Source organism: Perca flavescens, chromosome 8 (assembly GCF_004354835.1).
Source record: "Perca flavescens isolate YP-PL-M2 chromosome 8, PFLA_1.0, whole genome shotgun sequence".
NCBI lineage: Eukaryota > Metazoa > Chordata > Actinopteri > Perciformes > Percidae > Perca > Perca flavescens.
In genome coordinates this window covers 31,764,990-31,782,310 of record NC_041338.1, presented here as the reverse complement: position 1 = coordinate 31,782,310, position 17,321 = coordinate 31,764,990, and the positions used below count along the sequence as shown (strand labels likewise).

Genomic DNA, 17,321 nt, shown 5'->3' with positions numbered 1-17,321 from the left:
TGGTCAGGGCCTGTCTGATCATCAGTTCAGCTACGTTGAATAGGATGAATTACAAGTCCTAATTGGGGAAGACGTTTTTTTTTTAAGACAGGCTCTATAGAAGAGAATGAGATCAAGTTCAAATGATAAGCAATAAGAAAAAAGGTTTTTGGTTTCTGATCATGATTCGGAAGTCCAATAAACTTTGTGGTCCCGATAACATTCATGATAATAGTTGTAACAACTAAGTTTTCAATTTAAAAAAGAACCTTAAAAGTGGCTGTATGTAACTTTCAGTTTGTCTTGATTCTAGCGTTTTTACCACACCTGCTGTCGTAAAGGTCTTTCCTTATGGTGCTGTATTTCCCACTGTATATTATAAAGTTAGCGTTATGGGGGGGGCATACAGTTGCGATGAATAAATTTCTCCGACAGAAAAGCATTCATTTACAATAAAAGAACAAGTTACAGATGCATTGTTGCATTTCAAGTGTTGCATACGGTAACTTAGCCTACTTTGGATGTCTCGTGAGCTAAACCGGGTAGCACTGTCACTGTGTCACCAGCCAAAGCATTAAGAGTTTGTTGTAGCAACCAACGTAGTAATAACTTAAGATTGATATATAGCGCATTATATGAAACCCACAGGCACTTTACACGAGCAACATTACATACCTGAGGGGGCCAGTTCGGGGTGGGTTTTGAATAATTTACAATAATTGTCTCCCATCTGTTGATAGCCCGATCGAGTGTGGCGTGTTATTGCCTTTTGTCTTTCACTTTCCCTTTTAGCTTTTAGTTCTTTGTTTAATTTTCTTCTTTTCTGTGATGGTCCTGCCCCATTATTAGCCATAACTACAGCAGATAACTTGTAAAATAACATTAAAATACTATTAGGCTTATATAAAGAAATCTCCTGCTTCCTTTTACCTGGCTCAAAACGCTGGATACGCTAACACAGGCTTCAGTGACCCATCAGAATGTGTTACTATAGCGCCGTCTACCTGCCACAAATCATTCTGTGACTAAGCGGGAAAAATCTAACCCTGGCAGAGGCCTTACTAAAAACTATATAGAAATGGCATTTTACTTTAGTCTTGTTTGCCGTTACAGGTCATTTAAGATCATTGTATGAAAAATGACAGAGCTTCAGAAAAATTTTAAAGAAAATATATATATACATATATATACATATACATATATATATATATATATATATATATATATATATATATATATATATATATATATATATATATATATATATATATATATATATATATATATATATATATATATATATATATATATATATATATATATATATATATACATACATACATATACATACATATATATATATATATACATATATATATATACATATATATATATATATACATACATATATATACATACATATATATACATATATATATATATACATATATATATATATATATATATATATATATATATATACATATATATATATATATATATATATATATATATATATATATATATATATATATATATATATATATATATATATATATATATATATATATATATATAGTTGAAAAGCTTTCAATGGAGCCCAAAACAATGTCCATAGTAATAATTGCTCTATTAACAGAAAGGGTTTAGATGACAAGTTGCAGTAACTGGAGTTGACTGACTTTTTTTATATCATAAAAACAATGTGATTTTGAAATGGCTTCTTTGTGGGTGGAAAATCTTAATTCATTAATGATTCATCCTGTGGACAACCCAACCAGATAGATAAGGGCATAAATACAGCCACCTGTTCAGAAGTGGCAAAACCGAAACAGTGTCTGACTTAGATGCCCCATCCGAGCTGGTGGGCATGTTGGAGCAATGTTGAGGTGGTGATGTTTTAAGCATTAATCAGCCGATGAGTCATTTCCTAATCCCCATTCCCTGTTTAGGGAAGACATGTACATTTTGGACCTCAAAACTATGTTTGCCATTTCCCTAAATAGGAGCACTGCTAAATTCTGACCGGGGGCCTGTTTCACAAAACCAAGATAAGGGCTTAAACCGGGATTTCCCAGTTATCCTGGATGAATTAAGCCTTGACTCGGTTTCACAAAAGCAGAGGCACATAAATCACCATGGAGATTTATTCTGTGCAGCTAGACAGGCTAACAGCCAGGATTTATTTAATCCTGGAGCCTTTTCTGATCACCCAGCAGTGGTTTTACCCTGTTGTTATCAGCCTGGATTAAAATGCAACAGGTGCATATTGCTGTTCATTTAAGTACTGTTATTATTTAAAGTTGTGACCATTATTTTTATAATTATTCATGTGACATTATTACTGTTATATTGCTGTATGAAAACTGCTGCTCAAATTGTTGTTAGAAGTTTAATTAATATATTATGGCAGTTTTTGAGATAATTAGAAAAGGCTGATCAAATTTCAAATGTGTTTTAAATGAAGTCCCTTACTAAGGTCAATACATACAATGCTGTACATTTCCATAGTTGACCAATGCACCTTGAATTATTTTGGTTGATTCATTTTTTTTTTTTTATATCTTTATAGTTTCTAGATTTTCTATGTCCATATATACGAGGGAGCAAGGCATATAATAAAATAAAAAAACACGTCCTTCCTGAGGAACATTATCTTCTGCTTACTTTTAAGGCAAAGACTACAACAGTTAATTTGTGCAAATGATTAGTAGCCTAATCACTGAATGGTATGATTATGACGGTTTCAATTCAGAGCAGTGGCCAGTTAACGTATATGTTTCGGCTACTTATGCATTCAGTCGGTCCGTGATCGTCTGCTGCGCTTTCTCGCGCTGTTTCATTACAGCGGCCGTGTTTCTTTTCTTTTTATACAAATAATGTGTTTCACGTCATCATACTTCCACGAGAAGCTGCTGCTCACTCTGTATAAAGTATGAACAATGCGTAATTCTCCATTTTGGCATCAGTAAATCTGTTATCGACCTTGCGGTCTTTTGAGGAAAGCCGTAGACGCGCATCTATCTGAATTACTTCAGCCTGGCTCGACCTAGTCGCTCCTCCTCAGCCTGGCTTGGCCTTCGTGAAATGCACCACGCCAGGCTGCACAGATTAGACTAGGTCAAGCCTCGCTTTATCGGTTATCCTGGATTTATAAATTCTGTTTTTGTGAAACAGGCCCCCGATGTATTGGATCTTGTATTTTGTGTGATGTATCTGCGGATGGTTGGACTTAACGTCACAGTCAGTGTTGTTCCTCTGTTTGGTTATACAGTTTTAAGCACTATTTGCACAAGACTAGTATTACCATGGGACCTCATGTGATTTAGAAACAACTGTTTTTCAAGCGGCACATTTGCACAGGATAAGGAAAGTCTGTATTTTACCCGTATTCACTGACACTATAGTGCAAAATTTGCACTAGCAAGTTGGGTTTTAAGCTCTTTTTTCTGCCAAGTTTGTGGTTCTCTGCTGGACGACGCCCACAGCCGAGAGCTACGGTGCTTACAGCAGAGAGCTACGTGACACATGCCACTTTCGATGAGGACTGGCAGGTTAAACTGGCCGTACTACACACAGAGTACGCCAGGCAGACAGACAGCTGACAACCTCGCAGGTGGATGCAATGGAGACAGGCTTGGACGTACGCTTCATGGTTAGCTGCAGACCTGTGTCAGTCGCACGGACACATAAGCGGTTCCAGGAAAGTGGCTGCATGTGTCCACATGGAACATAGTGGCTGCGCGACCGGAACCAGTCTGCAGACGTGGAAAATGTGTCTGAGCGTCTTGGACAAGCAGAGCTCTGCTGCCTGCTTGTCGGTTAATAATCGGTTAACGAGGGTCGTCCATCTGTCAAAAACACTGATAAAACACTATTGTACATACTGATACAATTTAAGTGGGACTTTAAATAAACAAAAACAAATAAAACAAAAGTCCACTGGATGAGTTTATCAGCAATACGCACATCGTCATATCAGTTTGTAATTGTATGTAAAGTTACTTTCATAACAACATTATATACATAGCCTTGACCTAGTAAATGTACACTTACAGCTTCAGTGTGGATGGGGTGCACAGCAAACAGCAATGCCGCCACCAAGCTGGAAGTCTTGTCCAGGAACAATCGGCACACTCGCAGGAAAAGCACACATACTACAGCGTGCAAAACAACATTGAGCAGATGGTAGGAAGCTGCATTCAGCTCGCTGAAGAGGTAGTTCAGTCGGAAAGTGAGTACAGTAAAGGGTCGGTAAGATTTATGGCTCCGCTCCTGTAGTGGGACATACAAAATATACCCTCAGTTGACCAATTGAGAGACATTAAAGGCTGACAAATGTTTAGTAAAGCCTTCATTATTTGAATTTACTTTAAAGTTGATTTGAGGAGGTTGCAAATAAATTACTAAAAATGAAACTGGACTTCATTGACCTAAATACAACGGATAAGAAATCACCCCTTAAACTTAATGTAAATTAGTGTAAACTAAAAGTAAGCCCATACTGATAAACCACAGTGGTGTGTCATGGAACATGACTTACCTCAGTCATGGGTGTTCCCCAGAAGTCATTACGGAATAGGTTGTAGAGAGAGGTTGAGGGCCGTAGGTCCTTGTTATCAAGGATTGCCGAGACATCATCAAATGCAAAGCCACACGACAGACTGTTCCAGTAACATCCCACCACCAGTCCAGTCAAAAGTAAAATCTCCTTCCATGACATGGCAGCCATGGCTGACCAAAGCCGTCATTGATCACTGTACAAACAAAGAGGTTTGACACATATTCCAATTAGCTGACAGCACACCAATGAAGCAGGTACCTTGTAATGTAGATTGATTTCCTGGTTGGAATTAACATTTCCAAAGCAACCATTCAATCATACAAACAATGCAGCTCTCCAAAGGACTTGGTAGGGCAAGTCTATTCAACAACCTCATACAGTAATAAGTACGTTACAGTAAGTAACAACCATGTTTCACAGTTGTTCTTAAGTTGCATCCTTGTCACAATAGAACTCATAGAGCTGCTTGTTTACATGTGTGTACGAATGTGTATAAGTTTTTATACATGTATACGTTTTTATATACAAACTTATATCTGTAACGTTACATAGCAGTCAAATGTTCATGTTTACCTTGTTCAGTTTTGTTGTCCTTTTTTTTAGGCGTATGTCTATGTCTCTGTATGTAGCTAACGTTACTATAATGATTGCAAGAAAAAGCCGGAATCAAAGTCCGTGTATATGTTCCAACTTAATGTTACTTGGCCATTAAAGCTGATTCTGACGAACATTTTTTTTACAAGTTACAAGTTACCGTTATGGCTCAGTTGCCCATACAAGTTACCGTTATGGCTCAGTTGCCCGTTATGGTAACTTGTAAGGAGGGTGGACCGTAACAGCAATCTAAAACAATTGCTAGCTAGCTAATATTACCCTCTTTAAATAGCTAACGTTAGCTGGCTACCCAACGGCAGGCGTTGGTTAAAAGAATAAACATTGCTATTGTTCGATCGCTAATATAAAAGTACAAAAAGAACCCCATAACGTTAGCATGCACTGACAATTTAATACTGGCTGCTGCAACATAACGTTAACATTAGCTAAAGATGAGGCACATTTAGCTAACGTTAGCTAATGCTAACTAGATGGACACCAGTCTTCAAGACGAATAAGGTGGATGCAGATGCATTTTTGAAGTCTTTCTTAAATGTCCTACCTACCGTGTCTGTAACAGTGCAGACGGTGACTGTAGAGGTGTTACTAATAACTTGGAATGGTTAACAGTGTCACACATACGGAGTAACGTTAAACAATTTATCGGCAAGCGGCATTCCGCTTCATTATTAATACACTTCCGGTGCAGAGGTGACCGCGCAAGTTAAACATTCTTTTACGGAGTTAAATGCAGCTAGCTAGACTCGGTGGCCAATACCAAGTTGTTAAAATGCGACTTTTAAGTACTTTTTGGTAATGCTGTATTCGTCATGTCTCTATATTTTAAGTTCTGTACAAGGGTCCTTGTAGGGTCACATTTTACTAGTTGTATTATCTTGTGGACTAACGTTTACGTTAGCTTAATTAGCTAGCCAGTTAACTAGTGTTGTCAGTGGTAACCTAGCAGCCGAATCGTCACATCATGGGAACCTCAGGATGGTTGTTTACTGTCATTTTAACTCTCCTGTAACGTAAACGTTAGCCCATATTCTCCGTCTGGCATATTTAACTCATCTTACTGAGCGATGTAAAATAACTGACATTTGGTTTAAACCTTTAACTTAAAAATCAAACCGTCTAGCTAACTTAAAAGTTAATTCATGACCACAGGTGGAGTTGCTTGATCTCCGAATTTCTTGTAACGTTACCTTAGTTTGTGGAGTAACGTTAACATGACGTTACCTAAACGTAACCACAAATGTAACGTTAGCTAACTACACACATTTCAGTGTAAGCTAGCGTCTGTGCGACCAGTAACATTGTGTAGCTAGCTAGCTAGTTATCACTTAACCTAAGTGTCTGCTCAATTCTTGGTTAAATCTTTACAAACACGCTATGGCCAAGATGCCTGCTGCTTTTAAGTGGGATAAAGTGACGAGAATTGACCCAGCGAGCCTCCTTGAATGTGAAAAAGACCAAGTGGACGAGGTCTTCGACATGTTCGTTTCGGTAATTGTCAACACTTCACACCAGTAATATTTACATCTTACATTTCTGCTCAGTTGCCCATCCACCAACGCTTCTCTGGTTTAAAATTACAAGCAATACAGTGGTGCTGTGCATGTGTAGCTATTGTTACTTGGCAATGCAAGACTACTCTGCTCCTGCTCACCTGATATTATTGTTCAGGGTATTACAGCTCTTGCTCAGTGGCTTTGTCAACAACATGTACTTATCACATTGTTTTGCTATGACTGCCCTCTCCTTCTGTGGTCACTGCTGACCTGGATATTTCACATAGTAGTCTCACATAACTGCATAAAGTGTAGCTATATCTTTTTTTTTTTTTTTTTTTTTTTTTTGGTCCCATCTCTATCACTGTTTTGTTTCAGGTTCTGGTGCTCCATCAGAATATTGTTATGAGTTCAAATGACTATGCATTTACTGTTTCTCACCTTTCTCACCATGCTTTCCATGCAGACAGAGGAATGGGAGGTGAAGGATAAATCTCCGGAGAACATTAGTCAAGTCTTCAGAGTGTTTCAGACCCTATTGAAGGTGCTCAGTATTATTGTTGCAATGATTCTGATCTCTCCCACCCATTTCTATCAACAAGCCCACTAGCATGTATAATGTGTTGTCAATAAGCAAAAATATTTAGTTTATAGTTACTAACTTAAGTTAACATTATTGGCATTGATGCAATTTTGTGGGCATATGCTGCTTCAATATTGCAATTAAAATAATATATTTTAGATGTAACTGTCTTCTCTCCCTCTACCTGTTAGATTAAGGATCGGGAAGTTACCATTGCTTACAACTTTCTCGAGGACACTGGTGTGAAGCATGCTAAAACCGGTTAGTGCAAGGTTTGGTAGTCAAAATGTGTCATATCTTTAAGTTTTGCTAACAAAGTGTAACGTTTACATTGTTGATCATGTCTTCTGCACCGTAGAAAAGGAACTCCAAGCCAGGGTGTTGAGGCTGGAACAAGAGCACACGGTAATACTTTTCAGCATCTGTCTGTGTATTTGTCACACTGCATGTCTGCATACTTTCATAATGTATGTCACATATTGTATGTTACTTATTGAGCTACTCAGGGATTCTTTTTAATCAATGGGTTGAATGTCAGTACAGATTTTCTGATGCAGAGGATGAGTCAATGTGTTGTGAATGATCAATTATCAGGAGGCAGAAGTGATGCAATGTAAATATTATTACATGTGAAAAACAAAAACAAATTCATGGAAATCCCTCTTTGTGTTTTTTTATTTTTTTTTACTTCCGGCCAAATTTTTTAGCCAATCATAGTGTAACCCTAGCTACAAAGGGATTGGTTGTGGTGACCATTGAATGACAGCACCTAAGAAGATTACAGCTAATTCCTTGCTTGCTGGTAGCCATTACTTATAGTTTCAACTTGATTGTTTTTTTTTTTCATTGTTTTAAGGTTTGTATGTAATCAGAATTTGCACTTCCAACGTTTGTTATGCAAAGAATAAGGTAATCCTCGTTTTAGGACTTGTAAGTAAAAAGTGTATGCATATTAGTGTTGTGAACAGATGGAGGTGATGCGAGACTAAGAGGTTTCTTGGTGGGGGTTGTTTGTTTGGTTGTTTGTTTGTCTCGTTTCTGGTCCATATGGCTCAGCACTCCGGCACAGGGCCAGACACCCGCTTTCTGAGAGATGAGATTCGGCAGCTCGAGACCCAGCTGGAGCAGAGAGAGAAGGAGTTGACCCATTTAAAGAAAGAAATGGGCAAGGAAAAGAGAACCAACGAAGAGGTATGAGCATGTTGCTCATAATTCCCACACATGGCATAGGACTATGGATTCAGTATTCAGTCCTTGGCTGACCAGCACATATTAGCTCATTAGTTAGACATTGGTTTAACTAAAAAAGCTTGATACAATGTCTAACTAATGTTAGACATTAGTTAGACATTGATTATTAAGTACATTAAGTACATGCTGTTGAAGATAACTATTTTTGCCCCTTGATGTTATTCATGGAAAGAGATGGTGCCAGTGGGTTTACTGCATATCTTTTATATTTTAACTAACATTTAAAATTTAGTGGTTCATTACAAGTGACTATTTAAATTCTTTGAGTAATAATCTTTAGTTGCGCTAATCTTATTCATCAGTGTTTCTAGTCCCATTTCATTGATTAACACAGGTTATTATACTAGAGCAAGAATATTGCCAAGTGCAAATGTTACGGAATGTTGTGCATCTAGGGTTTCTGCATTTATTACTCTCTGTTTTGTTCTCCTAGTTGGTTGTGCGAGCAGAGGAGGCTGAGAATGAGGTCAAGAAGCTGAAAAGAGAGGTATGTGACATCTGGCACTACATGATACGGATCATGAAGATTTGTTCACTAATCACTTCATCCTCAGTCAGTCCACCATCTATTCTTACTTAATTTAAAACTTGTGTGGTCTCATGTGCTCTACCATAATTTGCTCACATGAATGCTTTCTCAAAATCCATCATCTCTTTTCATCTCTTTCTTACCCAATGGCAAAGATAAAAAAGCTTAAGAAGAAGGTAAGAAATATAGGTAGTGAAGTAAAATTAGGTTTTAGTTTTTCAAAATAGGTATCAGTTTGATAGTGTTTGTAGTTGTTTAAAGGTACAAGTGAGCAAGTATAATGGAGTACACGTTTAAAAAAAAATCTCAACACATGGTCACTTATTGCACGTTTTACTGCTGCAGAATTATTCTTATGTTATTTTGCCACAGCTTTTTACAGAAGGATAAGAGAGTGTAAGGTGTCCAGTAGGGACCAGAGCGTGTGAGCGGAGGATTTTGGATGGAGTTTAGAGTTTAGCGTTGTCTTATCTCTCACTCCATACAGCTCTATTTTCGCTCCGGTACCACTCACGCCATCGAAGCATGCCCAAGCCCGGCCCAAGCTACTGTTTAAAGTAAAACTGTGTGACTGCAGTGCGGGCAGTAGGGCTACATGCAGATGATTGGGCCCCCCCTCCCTCCATGTCACCAAAAATATTCAATTAACTATAATTTCATAATGCTATTCATAATATAATTTACAGTAAGACAACATTTCAGAAGATGGAACCAGATAAGCTTTGCATGAAAAATTATTGAAAGAAGTATTATCAATTATCAAAATATTTGCAATATTTGCCTATTCATTTTGACAAACTAGTTGTTTAATAACAAATGTAGTGTTTTTAAAATAGTGTAGGACCACAGGGCATTGGATCCAGTTCTTTTTCTGAGACTAAGTCTGTCCTTTCCTCACCCTGACAGAATGAGCAGCTCGAGCAGGATGTGGAATTCTATCGCGGAGAGCTGGACCAGAAAGAGCCATTTCCATCCAGAGACGAGAACGCAGAGGCCCAGAGGAAGCTCAACTTGGCCAACCGACAGCTCTACCAGTGCTTGGAAGACCTTCAGGTACTTGGAAGTCTATTTGTCTACTGTATGGTGAATACGGTAAAAGACCTTTATTCAGAAAGCCTGGTGATGGTACCATGCTTTACTCTTTGTGAAATATAGAACCACCAAGGCCCTTGGCGAAAGAAAAGCACACCTGTGATTTGTAGCACTTGAAAATATGCATTCATAAATCAAGTTCATTGTATCATCTGTTGTTCATTAGCGAGCAGAGGATGAAAACGTACACCTGAAGACACAGAATGACCAGATGCAGAAAAGTCTGGAGGAGTCTGTGAGGGAGATGGAGAAGATGACAGATGAGTACAACAAGATGAAGATTGTTGTACAGCAGACTGACTCCAGTATGGACCAGCTCAGGAAAGAAAGGGACCATGCAAAGCTGCAAGTAAATAACCTCCTCAGTTTTTCCTGTATTCTGTTCCCACCCTTAATCTGTGTGTGGTTTGTAAAATATGTTTTCGTGCTGAGATGAGTTAACTGACACCATTTACCATTTCACTGCACTGAACCATCACCTTATCGTGGTGGAGAGGTTTGTGTGTCTCTGTGAACCTGAGGGCTGTGTTGTCTGGAGCTTTGTGCTCCTGGTAGGGTCTCCCAAGGCAAAGTGGTCTCAGGTGAGGGGCCAGACAAAGAATGGTTCAAAAACCCCAATGAAAAAGCTAAGCAGAGATGGAGTGACCCTGCCCGGAGGAAGCCCGGGGCCCCCGTCTGGAGCCAGGCCCAGACGGTGGGCTCGTCGGCGAGCGCCTGGTGGCCGGGTTTGCCACGGAGCCACTCCCTCTCCATCCCATGGGCCCACCACCTGTGGGAGGAACCGTTGGGGTCGGGTGCGATGCCACATGGGTGGCAGTGAAGGTCAGGGGCCTCGACGGACCAGACCCGGGCAGCAGACGCTGGCTCTGGGGACGTGGAACGTCACCTCTCTGTGGGGGAAGGAGCCGGAACTGGTGCGGGAGGTGGAGCGCTACCGGTTAGATCTGGTGGGGCTTACCTCTACGCACAGTCTTGGTTCTGGAACCATACTCCTGGATAGGGGTTGGACTCTTTTCTTCTCCGGAGTTGCCCAGGGTGTGAGGCGCCGGGCGGGTGTGGGGATACTCACAAGTCCCCGGCTGAGCGCCGCTGTGTTGGAGTTTACCCCGGTGGACGAGAGGGTCGCCTCCCCACGCCTGCGGGTTGTGGGGAAAACTCTGACTGTTGTTTGTGCATATGCACCAAACAGGAGTTCGGAGTATTCGGCCTTCTTGGAGACCTTGACTGGAGTCCTGCATGGGGCTCCAGTGGGGGACTCCATTGTTCTGCTGGGGGACTTCAACGCACACGTGGGCAATGATGGAGACACCTGGAGGCGTGATTGGGAGGAACGGCCTCCCTGATCTAAACCAGAGTGGTTGTTTGTTGTTGGACTTCTGTGCTAGTCATGGATTGTCTATAACGAACACCATGTTCGAACATAGGGATGCTCATAAGTGTACCTGGTACCAGAGCACCCTAGGCCGAAGGTCAATGATCGATTTCATAATCGTTTCATCTGATCTGAGGCCGTATGTTTTGGACACTCGGGTGAAGAGAGGGGCAGAGCTGTCAACCGATCACCATCTGGTGGTGAGTTGGGTCAGAGGGTGGGGAAGACTCTGGACAGACCTGGTAAGCCCAAACGTGTAGTGCGGGTAAATTGGGAACGTCTGGAGGAGGCCCTGTCCAACAGACTTTCAACTCACACCTCCGGCGGAGCTTTTCGTGCATCCCTGTGGAGGGGGGCATTGAACCCGAGTGGACAATGTTCAAAGTTTCCATTGCTGAAGCTGCAGCGAGGAGCTGTGGTCTTAGGGTCTTAGGTGCCTCAAGGTGCGGTAACCCACTTAACACCGTGGTGGACAACGGTGGTCAGGGAAGCCGTCCGACTGAAGAAGGAGTCTTTCCGGGATATGTTATCCCGGAGGACTCGGAGGCAGTTGCAGGGTACCGGAAGGGCCCGAAGGGCTGCAGCCTCTGCCGTGAAAGAGGCAAAGCAGCGGGTGTGGGAGAAGTTTGGAGAAGACATGGAGAAGGACTTTCGGTCGGCACCAAAGTGCTTCTGGAAAACTGTTCGCCACCTCAGGAGGGGAAGGGGAACCATCCAAGCTGTGTACAGTAAGGATGGGACACTGTTGACCTCAACTGAGGAGGTAATAGGGCGGTGGAAGGAGCACTTTGCAGAACTCCTGAATCCGACTAATACGCCCTCTATGTTAGAGGCAGAGCTGGAGGATAATGGGGGATTGTCGCCGATTTCCCAGGCGGAAGTCACTGATGTAGTCAAACAACTACACAGTGGCAAAGCCCCGGGATTGATGAGATCCGTCCAGAAATGCTCAAGGCTCTGGGTGTGGAGGGGCTGTCCTGGTTGACACGCCTTTTCAACATTGCGTGGAAGTCTGGGACGGTGCCAAAGGAGTGGCAGACTGGGGTGGTGGTTCCCCTTAAAAAAAGGGGACCAGAGGGTGTGTGCCAATTATAGGGGTATCACACTTCTCAGCCTCCCTGGTAAAGTCTACTCCAAGGTGCTGGAAAGGAGGGTTCGCCAATAGTCGAACCTCGGGTTGAGGAGGAACAATGCGGATTCCGTCCTGGTCGTGGAACAACGGACCAGCTCTTCACTCGCAAGGATCCTGGAGGGAGCCTGGGAGTATGCCCAACCGGTCTACATGTGTTTTGTGGATTTGGAGAAGGCGTATGACCGGGTCCCCGGGAGATACTGTGGGAGGTGCTGCGGGAGTATGGGGGGTGGGGGTCTCTTCTCAGGGCCATCCAATCTCTGTACAACCAAAGCGAGAGCTGTGTCCGGGTTCTCGGTAGTAAGTCGGACTCTTTTCAGGTGAGGGTTGGCCTCCGCAGGGGGCTGCGCTTTGTCACCAATCCTGTTTGTAGTATTTATGGACAGGATATCGAGGCGTAGTCGGGTGGGGAGGGGTTGCAGTTTGGTGGGCTGGGGATCTCATCGCTGCTCTTTGCAGATGATGTGGTCCTGATGGCATCATCGGCCTGCGACCTTCAGCACTCACTGGATCGGTTCGCAACCGAGTGTGAAGCGGTTGGGATGAGGATCAGCACCTCTAAATCTGAGGCCATGGTTCTCAGCAGGAAACCGATGGAATGCCTTCTCCAGGTAGGGAATGAGTCCTTACCCCAAGTGAAGGAGTTCAAGTATCTTGGGGTTGTGTTCGCGAGTGAGGGGACAATGGAGCGGGAGATTGGTCGGAGAATCGGCGCAGCGGGTGCGGTATTGCATTCAATCTATCGCACCGTAGACGAAAAGAGAGCTTAGCCAGAAGGCAAAGCTCTCGATCTACCGGTCAGTTTTCGTTCCTACCCTCACCTATGGTCATGAAGGCTGGGTCATGACCGAAAGAACGAGATCCAGGGTACAAGCGGCTGAAATGGGTTTCCTCAGGAGGGTGGCTGGCGTCTCCCTTAGAGATAGGGTGAGAAGCTCACTCATCCGTGAGGAGCTCGGAGTAGAGCCGCTGCTCCTTTGCGTCGAAAGGAGCCAGTTGAGGTGGTTCGGGCATCTGGTAAGGATGCCCCCTGGGCGCCTCCCTAGGGAGGTGTTCCAGGCACGTCCAGCTGGGAGGAGGCCTCGGGGAAGACCCAGGACTAGGTGGAGGGATTATATCTCCAACCTGGCCTGGGAACGCCTCGGGATCCCCCAGTCGGAGCTGGTTAATGTTGCTCGGGAAAGGGAAGTTTGGGGTCCCCTGCTGGAGCTGCTCCCCCCGCGACCCGACACCGGATAAGCGGACGAAGATGGATGGATGGATGGATGGATGCAAGGGTATCACACACATGACCTGGATTATTATTATCACAAAAGAATGCACTGTTGAAGCTTTAATGGGTTGTGTGTTTTAATGTGCAGATCAGTGAGTTGACAGATAAGATTCGTAGCATGACGGAGGATGATGACCCGATTATGGCAGCAGTCAATGCCAAAGTGGAGGAGTGGAAGGTGAGTGTTAATCAATTTTTTTTTTTTTAAGCCAGATGCAATTAAAAGATATGTGTAATAAATGAGGAGAGAAGAATTTTAAACCTTTCGACCGATATGAACTGGAGACTTAATTTAGTTCCTGTTCGTGGGGAGTACTTTCTGAAGGCCCAGAAACTATCTTGAGTGAAATTTGCTGTACTGTCACTGATTAACTGCTTGCCAATAGTACAAAGTAGAAATTTATTTCAATTTTATTGACATTAAAAACCGAACTATGTACTTAATTTACCAACTACTCTTAAAAAGGTAAAATGCAGGGAGTATGACAACAAGAGAAAGAGAAGGGAAAATGTCTACTTTTCCACCTCTCCACAGCTCCTTTGCAATATCCATTCAAACATCAAAGTCGCAAAGTAAACTACTAAGACGAGGACAGTGTCTTGATGTTGTCGTTTCAAACAAAGCTGCCGGTTTTTGAATATGTTTAATGGACTAATTTGCCTAAACTTCACAGTTCTTAAAAGGTGATTGGAGCACAGAAAGAAATTGCGTACAAGGGACTTGCTTTCTTGATTTAGGTCCTGGTGCTCATTAGTTCCTACCTGCCTTGACTAAAAATCATGTAAATGTGCACATCATTATGCTTCTTAACCATCCACACTGAGTTTGGCTGTTTGTTGAACTATTCTACAGGACCATCATGAGCCTCCCATTGTGCTGACATGATCTTTTCCTCACACATAGAGAGTGCTATCTGGGAAGGACGATGAAATTTTGGTGTACCAGCAGATGATCCGCGATCTGAGGGACAAGCTGCGTTCAGCCCAGTTGGACTTGGACAAAAGCAACATCATTGCCTTGCAGCAGGTCTGTCAGGGGAGGAATTCATCCTCTTTCATGTAGTCCAATTTTGGAGCACCTTACACCACAAAAAAAAAAGTGTAATGGAAAGAGATGTACTATAACTTTTAACAGGAAATTGATATTTATATGTTATCGAAAGGGAGTGTACTGACAGAAATAAAAGCATTATTTGACTTAGTTTACAACATAACTACAGTAAGTGGTTATGTTTGAATATATTACAGTTACAGCCGCAGGACATAAGGATTTAAGCAGTATCTGTGTGGTGTCTTGGCAAATATGTAAAATAAGCTAAATATAAGCAGAGTGCTCCAGATTTTATTCTTACAGGCCCTGCATACTTAAATATCTTTGCTGTCGGGCAAAAACCTTGTATGTTCCATTTGAAAACATTTTATTGATCTATTATTCTCAACGAAGTCAAACGAAACCACCTCGTTACTGTTTAAATATTTGTTAAACCCACATATAGACATAAAGAGTGACCAAAGCATTGATTTGTGGAATCAGATTTAACCAATTAAATATGAAGATACAAGGTTTCAGCCCGAAAGCGGTGATATGCAAGATGAAAACAATAATTACAATGTGGAAGGTCATTGTTGTGCGCATGCCTTTTATTTATGTCCTTTCTAACAGAAGATTTGGTGTAGATGGTCTTTTTATGTTCTTCCATCTATCTGTCATTTTTCCTGCTTTCTGCTTTCTCTCTTGGCCTTGACATGCTTTATCAACCTGTCCTCCCTTCCATCTCTATCGCTGCTCTGGGCCAGGTCATATATGAGCTCTGCAGTGTAAGTTTCAATTGCCCTGTGCCTCTCAACCTCAGCCTCCCCTTTTTTAACTTCATAAATCGACTTAATGACGAAAGTGCCAATAATTTAGTGTGCTAAAGCTGCGCTTACACATACATTCTCATACATTTAAATTGTTTGTGAATGTTCTAAAGGCTGTCCAAGAGAGAGATAATCAAATCAAAATACTGAGTGAGCAGGTGGAGCAGTACACAGGGGAAATGGAGAAGCACACCCTGCTCATCGAGGAGCTAAAGACGTCCACAAAGAAAGGCAGAGGTGGGTGGATAACTGCTTAAGACAATTGTGATGAACTTAAGGTCAACTTAAGCCCCAGACAGCAGCTAAATGCTGTTGAATTGAGGTGAAAGTTAATTTGCTCTCACAGCTGATAAAAATCATGTTAACTAACAAAAATTAACACAACTCATACAATTCGTAAGGGCCTTTCAAAATGTCACACTCAAAAAAGAGAAAAAATATAGACAAACTGTTGAATTAGCCATGGGAAACAAATGCCAAACATTCTGGGGCTTTCCACTTCTCAAATTTAATATTTTCCTCCTTTTCTCTGTTTGATATCATTGTAAGGTGGATGTATTTGGGGATTGGACAGTTAGTCAGACTAAACAAGCAATTTTAAAATGTCACCTCGGGCTGTTGGAAAGCGTGATGGACATTTTCCACTTTTCCTTATTTTATTTTTTTTACAGTTTAAGACTCAACAATGAATGAATTGAACAAATATTTAACTATGGAAATAATCACTGATTCCAAAGCTACAGAAAATACAGGCGCCATTGGACAGGTTAAGTAAGGTAGTGTGTGTCTGCCCTTAGAAATTTGTATTTTAAAGGAACGATGAGAAAAAAAAACTCATTGTGGTCCCTTTTTCTTTAAGTGGCTATTTAGAGATGAGCCAGAGTTTTGTTAAAGGTACAAGTTTACCATTATATCTAAGTTAGTAGTAGTAGTAGCACCCCAACATGCCAATTTAGTCATTAATTATCTCGTATGTCAGTTCAGTCTCAGCCTTCTGCTAAATTAAGTATGAACTATAGCTATTATGTTATTGGGCTGTTTTTTAACATATTCTGTGGCTGTTAAATACAGGTGAACTTGAGTTAAGTACCAGTATCTAAGTCTGTAAAGTTACCAATGCTTGTTATGAGGTGAACTAGGGGGACTGGCAAATACATTCTGATATTCTGCAATCACCAGATGGTCACTTTTGTCTGCAGTTTAAGAAATTATTTTGATTTTCTTGTCCAAGGCCTACCATCGTACATACAGCAGAGAAAGATGGAAGAACTAAAGACCAAGCTGGAAGCTGCAGAGACGAGAGCAGTGGAAGCGGTGCGGGCGGTGAAGCTTGTGGAAGCTCATGCTGAAGAAAAAGACAAAGCACTCATTGAGGCTTCAAACCGTTTGAGCCAGTATGAATCTGTAAGTCTACAAACAGTCTGTCTTTCCTCTTTGTTTATTTATTTATTTATTTTTACTTTTGGCTTAGTTCAAATAATTTTTAAATCCAAATCGAATGAATTGAGGCTTAGATTCCAAGAAGCAAAGCTTACATGTTTTTTTTTCTTGATCATCGTCACTTTTAATAGACTAAAT

General features: G+C 41.5%; 2 protein-coding genes across 4 annotated transcripts in view; one reads left to right on the top strand and one right to left on the bottom strand.

Moving 5' to 3' along the window:
• The window catches only part of tmtc3 (transmembrane O-mannosyltransferase targeting cadherins 3), a 36,676-nt gene extending 30,714 nt beyond the window's left edge, over positions 1 to 5,962 (bottom strand). For 2 of the 3 annotated variants that reach the window (XM_028584926.1, XM_028584928.1), the window contains exons 1-3: positions 5,704 to 5,962; positions 4,523 to 4,736; positions 4,036 to 4,254 (exon numbers count right to left, since the gene is read on the bottom strand). In XM_028584926.1, the coding sequence (XP_028440727.1) occupies positions 4,036 to 4,254; positions 4,523 to 4,711 (408 nt within the window). In that variant the 5' untranslated portion in view covers positions 4,712 to 4,736; positions 5,704 to 5,962. Of the gene's footprint in view, positions 1 to 4,035; positions 4,255 to 4,522; positions 4,737 to 5,699 lie in introns of all 3 variants that reach the window. The other variant, XM_028584927.1, reaches the window with a different exon arrangement.
• cep290 (centrosomal protein 290) overlaps positions 5,853 to 17,321 on the top strand; it is a 61,696-nt gene continuing 50,227 nt past the window's right edge. The window contains exons 1-12 of the mRNA XM_028584925.1: positions 5,853 to 6,646; positions 7,118 to 7,195; positions 7,426 to 7,495; positions 7,593 to 7,639; positions 8,291 to 8,425; positions 8,919 to 8,972; positions 9,921 to 10,067; positions 10,273 to 10,455; positions 13,972 to 14,061; positions 14,788 to 14,910; positions 15,857 to 15,980; positions 16,975 to 17,147. Coding sequence (XP_028440726.1) covers positions 6,533 to 6,646; positions 7,118 to 7,195; positions 7,426 to 7,495; positions 7,593 to 7,639; positions 8,291 to 8,425; positions 8,919 to 8,972; positions 9,921 to 10,067; positions 10,273 to 10,455; positions 13,972 to 14,061; positions 14,788 to 14,910; positions 15,857 to 15,980; positions 16,975 to 17,147 — 1,338 coding nt within the window. The 5' untranslated portion in view covers positions 5,853 to 6,532. The remainder of the gene's footprint in view (positions 6,647 to 7,117; positions 7,196 to 7,425; positions 7,496 to 7,592; positions 7,640 to 8,290; positions 8,426 to 8,918; positions 8,973 to 9,920; positions 10,068 to 10,272; positions 10,456 to 13,971; positions 14,062 to 14,787; positions 14,911 to 15,856; positions 15,981 to 16,974; positions 17,148 to 17,321) is intronic.